The sequence below is a fragment of the Falco rusticolus genome, chromosome 13 (genome assembly GCF_015220075.1).
Source record: "Falco rusticolus isolate bFalRus1 chromosome 13, bFalRus1.pri, whole genome shotgun sequence".
In the NCBI taxonomy this organism is placed as follows: domain Eukaryota; kingdom Metazoa; phylum Chordata; class Aves; order Falconiformes; family Falconidae; genus Falco; species Falco rusticolus.
Window position 1 is genome coordinate 22,564,375 of NC_051199.1, and position 8,714 is coordinate 22,573,088.

Sequence of the window (8,714 nt, forward strand, 5' to 3'; positions counted from 1 at the left end):
TTCCTTAAAATGACAGGAGCTATATATAAATACCAGTCTGCTTGCTTTGCTTAGAAGAAGCAGAGAATAAAATCATATGTTTAACTAATCGTGAATGCACCCCCTATCATTTCATGGTGGTGTATTGTAGCATCACCTCCTAGCTCTCCTGACACTGTCCTGCAAAGTACTGCAGTAAAATATCAACATGCAGTTCTTCATAACAAGTACTATACTTGGGGGTTTTTTGCTTGCCCCTCTTTTTCCATAGTTTTAAAAGAAAGGAGAAGAGAGCCTAAGGAAAAGCGAATTTAGTATAAAGAGTGATAAAAATTGTATTTTGAAGTGCCGTAACAAATGTCAGCAAAAAGCAATCCTGGTAGCTTTGTGTCGTCCAGAGTCTCAGGTAATAGCTTAACACAGATGCCAAAATGTTTGCCTGTTCCCCCGTCCTGCATGCTCCATGCTGGTAAGCAAGGCTGCTGTGTTCAAGTTCAGAATAGAAAACAAGAAGTTCTGAATTTTAAATAGACTGAATTCTACCCAATTAATTTTGATTGGTCTTTCATATCATTTTAGCTGTACAAGTATAGAGAATATTATAAAAGGAACAACAGCTCAAGGCATGTCCTGAATAGAAAGTAATTATCATCTTCCCCTAGATGACCCTTTTATGTACCTGCTGTGTAACCTTTCCAGTCTTCCAGTTAATTTGCCTCATAAGGCTGATTGTACTTGCAACAGATTTGTTTTCATTTAGTTTCTGCTCTTTTAGAAATGCTGGATTGATTTTGTTTTATATTGTTTGCTAACAAAAGCCCTTCTTATCCCCTCTGTTTTAAATGTTTACAGCTGGTATTAGCTAAGCAAATACAGTCAATTTTGAATTGTTTGATGGCTAAAAGCATAGCTTCTGTATGATTATATTTTACTAGTAGATATTTCTATGTCTGACAGAGCTAGAAGCACTACGTAGTGAAGATTTTGAGAAGACTAAAACTGGAGCTTGTAATTTTTAGACTGTTAACTTTTTTTAGAATTACTATGATCAATTCTAATATTTGCCCGCAGATTTTAAATTTCATTTTACTATATTTTTGTAACCTAGATTCAAGTTAGTTCTTGGCCTCATATTATTAAATAACAGACACACAGCTTACATAAGACGTTGTTAATGCTCTGATAGTAATTCATTAGGTCGCAGTGCCCTTAGCACCTGGGTCTGGCTGGGTGCTTATAAACAAAGTGCTCACCTGGTGATTTTTTCCCCCCACCCCAATCTATTGTTAATAGATATAAGATTAGGTTTACACAATGTTTCATAGGTTTTGCTGAGATACTTCACACAATCATGTAAATGTGTAATACTGTGCACTGTGCAATTTCTATATACGTATTTCTTTTTCTTGCAGGTTTGTGTATTAGACCTACGGAAATAGCGCTACTAGTTGGAAGCCATGGACCGACTATGAATGTGTACATAGCCAAAATGACTGTCCCTGACCCATGTACTGCTATAGTCCCAATTGAACCATGGCCAGTCCACTACAGCCAAACGTAAAAGAAATATATACATATACTGTATATAAAAAAAAAAAAAGAGAAAAAAAAATTACACCCTGAAGAGGATGACAGAGTTTTGTCACAGCTTGTGAATCCTGTTCACCAAGTGCTGGAATCTGCTGTGCCCCAAAATAACATTTAAAGGTTTTGGATATGAAAAACAGAAGAGAGAGCGAGAGAGAGAGAAATATACCATATACAAGAGCAGACCCATATACATACCAAATTCAGAAGATACTAATGGCAGCCTTCATTACCCCTTCCCCCCTTTAAATCCGTTCTGACAATGGATTGTGGGGTATTTTTGTTTTCCTTCTCAGTAGTTGAGCAGTTTGTGTGTACAGAGAAAATGGACTTACAGAAATCTGCAGCAGTAGTTTTTTCTTTGCTTTTAAACATTGGGTTTTCTGTTTTGTTTTGGTTAAGTTTACGGATGCATGAAGTAAGGGAGTGAATTAGTTTCTTGTTTATATTTTTTTCACCTTGGAAAAAATGTTTCTTTGAAACATATTTTAATGCATTCTATGAAGAGGTAGATTGAACCTGATAATGTTTGGTACATTTTGTGGCTCCCAGAGCACAATTTTGTGAACAGAGGGAGGGTGGAAAAGGGATTATGGAGAGAGAAGAAAAAAAAACCACAACCCTTCTTTGAGGCGTGATATTTCATGTCCTGCTCATCTACGAAGTATGACAGTAATGGGTATAATGCTATGTTTTATTTTCTGGTGACATGGCTGAAATGCAGTAGTTTCTTATTTGGGACATAATTCTGCCAAACTTAAGAATAGAAGGGCACAAAAATACAGAAAAGAAAAATACAGGGATGCAAAAAAAGAGAGAAAAAAGAAAAGGACAAAAAAAGAGGAAAAAATGCATCTTCTGTTGCTTTAAGACCATAGCTAAAATATGGTTAAATGGTGCACTATTGTGAAAAGGAGCAAAATATAGCTGGGGGATTGTTTTTAAGAGGTTAAGATCTTTCTGGACAAGGGTTCATGCCACAGCTTCTTTGAGAGTTGCCCATCATTATTTGTAGGAGCTTAGATGTATAATTGTAACCAAACTCCAGTATTAAAAGTATCTCATGTAATTTTTCTTTATTAAAATAAAATCTTTGGCATATATTTGGTAACACTGCCATTAAGAGGCAAAATGTTTACTACCTTAGATTTAAAAAAAACTTAAACAGAGGACTTGCTTCAAGTTTATTTTAATAGCAGTGATTCAGCTTATTTAAAAGATGAATACTTGCACTAATTCCCCTGCTGCTCCAGTCCTGCAGTTTATTGTATCTTGTGACTACATTTTTTTCCAAATATAGGGTAGATGTAAGCTGCTATTTTTTTAATAATCACTACTAAATAGTGTCTTTTACTCTGTTTACAATATCAAGTATTTTTCTTACAATGACAGATGTATATGGCAAACCTTTTTCTGCTCATGTGATTAAAAGTATACTGATAATGATTTTATTTGTAAATGATAGCATGAGGTTGTGTTTACGCATATGTGTAGTCAAAAAGGTTGCATCATGTCTTGCATAAGGTTCCCAGAGTGTAAATTTATAAAAAGAGAGGTTGTCAAATTTATGTCACAGGCATTTTACTTAAGGAATGGTTTATATTACAGAGCTTTTCAAAGTTACCAGTTTTATAACACTATTTAAATCACAAACAATTTTGTGGCTTATGATTGCTAGTCTCTAACATTTTTTTTTCTTTTCTTTTTCCCCCCCCCACCCCAAGTTAGGTATACATTGATTTGAAATAATGCAGCTTTGACATTTTAACCATTGGTCTTTAGGCATTGATTTCTGCTGTTTCCATGGAATAAACACGACTTGAAGCAAGTCTGAGTTTGGCTAAGGTAGGGTAGCAATTTGCCAGTGGTAAAGAGAAGTCAACAATACATACTTTATATATACCCCTGGATTATAATACTATCATACACAGCATTTAAAACCAACAAAAAATCATATCCATAAAGACAGTCATCCACGGTGGTTCGGTGCCAGCTATTTTTAGGGTTTTGGAACATATTACAAATGTTTAGAGCAATTGCCCTGTGAGTTACAATATGTAGGAAACCTAATATATTGAGTGTCTGGCACTTGAAATACTGCTTTTATTGCTGGAGGTCCATGACTGTGGCTGACCTCTGTCATTTAATGAAAAAAAAAATAAAAAAAAAATTCTGTGCAATAATTTTAAACTGTGCTCCCAGGAATAGACACAAATGTTTTGAGTATGTTTAAGCTGCATTTTTCGTTTAGCAATGCATTTGTCAATTGCACTGAATTTAAATCTGAAAGTCAGAAGTGATTTCTTGATAGTACTTTTGTATTTTAATATGGACAGTTTATTCATTTTCATAAAAGTTATTGGATGATTCTTTCAGCCAATCTAAACAATTGTGGTGGAATTCTGTGACATAGCTGCAAAATCATACAGCCATGTTTTAGGGTATTGCCATTTTCCTCTTTCTCAATCATCAGCTGTTTTGGTTGTAATTCTAGTTGCTTAAGCATAGTATCACATATTCAGAAATAGATGAAACAGAGCTTCAGTATCACAGGTCCAGGGTTTTCAGGTGCTCGAAGCAGAGTCCAGCAGGAACATCAGATCTGTTGACTTGAGTGCTCTGGACGTGCAGGCTGAGACCCCCAACCTGGTGTTAATCAGCAGTGCCCCACTGTAGTGGAATGATGCCAGATTCCACGAGCAAAGGATCTGGCCAATAGATATTTTATTGTTGTCCTTTACTAGCATGCCACAGTGCTGCTCCTGCTCACACCTCTTCTCGCCTCCTGTTTTATACACTGTTAAATGCATGCATGCAAGGTGTGCTAGGTTCTGTGATTATGTGAAGCAAAAAGAAAAAAAGAAAAAAAAGAGAACCATGACATTATTATCTTTTATAGCACAAAGACCTCGTATTCGATGGTGAGGTAGACTATCCAAATTGCTCCTTTAAATTGAGTATGCCAAATGTCAGTAAGGCCCTAATTTTGTATAAACGTATGCACATGCTTAGTCTTACATACTGAGTAATTCTGGTGCGCCTGTTTTCCAAGTGTAAAGGCAAACATGTGCATAAGCCTTTGCATACATTACAGTTCCTATATTTTCCAGTTCAACACGTTAATGGGCAAATATCCAAATAGAGGATAAAAGAAAGGGGAAAAACTGGGCTCAGAATTAATGATGGAATAAGAAATGATCTGCTTTTGAGTTCGCTGTCTTTCTATGCATCCATCTCAGAATCCTGTTTCTCATTTCTGCGTAATTAGGTCCAGGTTTCTGTAGAGTTCTTCTCTTTCTATTTTTACTTTACCTTTTTCTGCATTTTTAAATTGATGTAAAGATTCCCAACCAGTGGACTTCTTAGTGTAGTTAAGAGAATATCTAGGTCCTCATAAAAGCTTTTTTAGACTCTTTGTAATGTTGATAAACTCAGTTTATTCTGGGACTACAATTGTGCAGGGTTATTTAGCGTGTCTACTAGATGATTGGAAATCTTATATGAAACACTAAAAGTGCCTCTTTTTCTGGGTTGGGTGGAGGGAGGTAATAGTTACCAGAGTCAGAATGACATGGCATTTTGAAGCATGTTTCTTGATTTCATGACACTTTAATGCATCTTGAGAGAAAGGCCAAAGATTTCTACCAATTTTAATTTTCATTTTTAAAAGCACTCCTTTTTCCTTACACTGCTTACCTCATGCTAGGGTATTTAATGGGACATTGTACCTTTGAAATGTTCTTTGTGTTTAGGTAGAGTAGTAGGTGGCATAGGGCGGTTGTGCCAGTTTGCCTACGGAGCAATCGTAGCAGCTGATGCATTTAGTTCTGCTGAATGAAGGAATTTCATTAAAATCGCAAACTGGGTTTTTCAGCTTGTAAATAAAAGGTTGTATGTTTTTGTCTGTTTAGCGAAGAGGAGCCTTGGGACCCAATTTTTCCAATCTTTACTTACCCAGAAACCCCATTGTCTTTCATGAGAAAACCTTGCCACAGCAAGCGTTGGAGGCGTTGGGTCTGCGTAACGCCGTGCAGCGTGCCGCGTAGGTAAAACGAGCCACGTCTCGCTCGAGCCAAGCGTCCCCTTGGCGTCGGGGGGGGGGTTTGCCAGAGCAGGGCCTGCCGGATTTAGCCCAGTGTTCCTTTTGCATTGACGAGCGTGATAGCTTCTCCCTTCACAAAGTCCTGTAGAGCCGTTCCCCAGTGGGATCACTTTCACACTCTCCAGAAGTCTGAAGAAAGCAGAAGCAACATTGTGGCATGTTAGAAGCAAATATGGCTTCGGGAGACAGCAGTAAATCTCCATCAAGATCCCTGACATTTTTCCGTAGGGAGAGCGCCGTGGAGCAGTCTTCACTTCTCCCTCTAGAGAAAGCTCTGAAATACCACATTCTGTGAAAGTGTGACTGTCTTCACTGTCAGTCTGATGGAAGGCAGACGAACCAGGAAAATCTGCCGTTTCGTGCGGATTGCAGATTTAGTGTTAATAGTGCTTCAGATCAGTAGTTTTGAGTACATAATTCGCTTTCTCTGCCTTTAAGTTTGAAGCTTGACAATAACTTGAGGCATGTTTTTGTTTTCTTTTCTTTTTTAAATAATCATTCATTTTTACTTCATAATGTTTTTGACATTTGTGGGTAAATACAAGAAAACAGTCTGCATGTTGTTGCTAGTCCAGTGTACTTTGCAATCTTGTCCTCAACAGACTGCAGTGTGCAGAACAGTAATTCTAGAATACAGAAGTAATTTTCTCTCTCTCCTGACATTGACATTGTAGTTGTAATGGTTTCATTTGGAGTTACAAATCCTTTGGGTCTAATTCTGTGAGCCTACCTATAGCACTGGATTAAAATGTCTGCATCATTTCTTCAGTTATCCAGTTAAATTACAACTGTTGTAAAAGTGTAAACCAGCCCATGACAGTTTTTTGTACTTGTTTAAAGGACTTTTATTGTTCAGTTTTCATGATTATTGTCTAAAGAAGACTGATATAGATGTTCTATACTGTCCTGGACCATGTTAATTACACTTTATGATGTATTTTGGTTCTACATCACAATGATTTGTCCCCAAGGCCCTTATATCCCTTCTAGGCACATTTTCTGTTGCAGTTTCCCTTTGCATTGTATTGCTTTGACAACTGTAATTTGAATCAGATCTGAAAGAGGTCCAGAATAAAATATATTTTGATATTACCTTGGCTGAATGTTATATACCAGTAACTTTAAATGCTTGGTACAGAAGATTTACAGGTGATTAAGTTGGGGAAGTGACAGACCGAAACACAGTTTTTAATAATTAGTTTGGCACGTTTTCATGCCAGACAATATGTAAGAAGCAGTGGGCAGTAATAGCGTTGTGCAGCTACGTGCTGTTGGTGAACACAGAGTAGACCCTCAGAAGCAGGGAAGCTGTCCTTGGCCACCGTTTACTGCTGTGCGTTTGATTTAGCCGAACTGGTTCCTCACACGTGTGTTTTACGTGCTGCATCTTCTCCTTACCCATACACTGGTGGAAGAGAAGCCGAGCCCAGTGACACAGCTGCGGCCCAGCTGTTTGGAAGACTTTGGAGGCGTGGGAACAGGCTCTGCACGGTAATGCAATCTCACATCGGTGACAACTGTTCTTACAGAGCGATTCGATTTGATAATGTGAAGGAGCGTTACTTGTGTGACTGTACTTCAGATATTTGAAACCATTTAGATCTACACGTGAAATAACATGCATCCTTCTATACATAATGGTGTTTTAATTCTGTTAGAATTGTGGGGTCGTGTCATAGTCCAAGAGAGGGAACCCGGATGGTTTCTTTTCAGTGTTGCCAGAACTTTATGGTGAATTACTGTTTTTTCGTGTACGCTATTTCTTTGGTATAATATGTTTGAAAGTAATAGCTTTCTTCTTTCAGTAATGTTATCAAAATCAATTTATCTTCATGTGTTGGAACTTGCTGTTGAAAAGCATGCGTAATGGATTGAAAACAGGAGGGACCGTCTCTTACAAGCGTAAAACCAGTCTCCGATTCGCTTCACCTGGAGCCCGAGTGCACGCCAGGATTTCTCTGTTATTTGAGCAACGCTGAGGCAATTTCATGGCTTTGAGACAAACTGTTTGTGCTAATGTCACAACACAGAAAGTTTGTGTGTCTTGAAATTTCGTTAGTGCAGATGCTTCTCTCATGGTGTGTGGTCACCCTGAGATGTAGGAACCACGGAGGGGGGTTGCAGTATGTAGACGTTATGCTTGCATGGTGGTGATGCCCACCTCTCTGGCGAGGAGACGGTATTCCAGGTAGGTGCATTATGCCGTTACTGCCCAGATCTTCCCTTCTGAAGCTGAGTTACCCTCATGCTGTAACAATCTGGGGTTTGTAATTCTGTAGTGATCTCAGCTATTCATAAAGTCCATGTTCCCTACCTTGTAGGGAAGTGATTTAATGGAAGTCTAAGTAACATCCGTGGTTCCCTGATGTCAGCGCAGGGCAGCTGTAACTGAGTAATAATTTAGGAGGGATTTATTAATGATTCTGTAGAGAACAACGATGCCCCAATTAGTACAACTTGTCTTTAAGGAAAGCTGACCCAGGAGTTAGCTCTGCAGTGCAGAGGCTTTCTTACTTATCTGAGTAACTGAAAATTGCTACCGTAAAGGATTGTTTGAAGGCTTGAAAAAGACACAGGTTTTCGTAATACATGTGATGTGAAAATGTTCGGCTCTTAGATTCATTCTTCAGATACCAAGTCAAGATTTTGGTCTCAAGAAGATGTCAAGAAGTCTGAATAGAGGTTGAGTACTTTCAACGGATTGCTTTCTTGTTTCCACAGAGATTTTCTGACTTGTTCTAGATGTCAAGAACCCTAATTTTTACCTTGAGGGTGCTGCATTTTGAGCTTTCTGAATTACATATTCTTGAACATTTTGAGACTTCTTCGCTGGACTGGTGACAGCTCAGACTGAGTGTTCTCCCTTCCCTCTAGAAGAGAACATAAGGCCCCTGCTCACAGCAATGCTGAGGGGAAATTTCCAATTATTTCAGTGCAAGCAGACCCAGGGCAGCACTTCTGAAAAGAAATGTTGGTGGATGAAAGGGTTTTTTTCTGAGATACATTGATAGATCTGTAAAGATCATGTTTCCCGTTCCACTATACT

The 8,714-nt window shown here is 38.2% G+C and overlaps 1 protein-coding gene across 6 annotated transcripts in view; it reads left to right on the forward strand.

Annotated features, from left to right (window-relative positions):
- TBL1XR1 (TBL1X receptor 1) overlaps window positions 1–6,760 on the forward strand; it is a 117,877-nt gene extending 111,117 nt beyond the window's left edge. For all 6 annotated transcript variants that reach the window (XM_037406828.1, XM_037406829.1, XM_037406834.1 and 3 more), the window contains one exon: window positions 1,392–6,760. In XM_037406828.1, coding sequence (XP_037262725.1) covers window positions 1,392–1,418 — 27 coding nt within the window. In that variant the 3' untranslated portion in view covers window positions 1,419–6,760. The remainder of the gene's footprint in view (window positions 1–1,391) is intronic.
- Window positions 6,761–8,714: the final 1,954 nt, after the last annotated feature.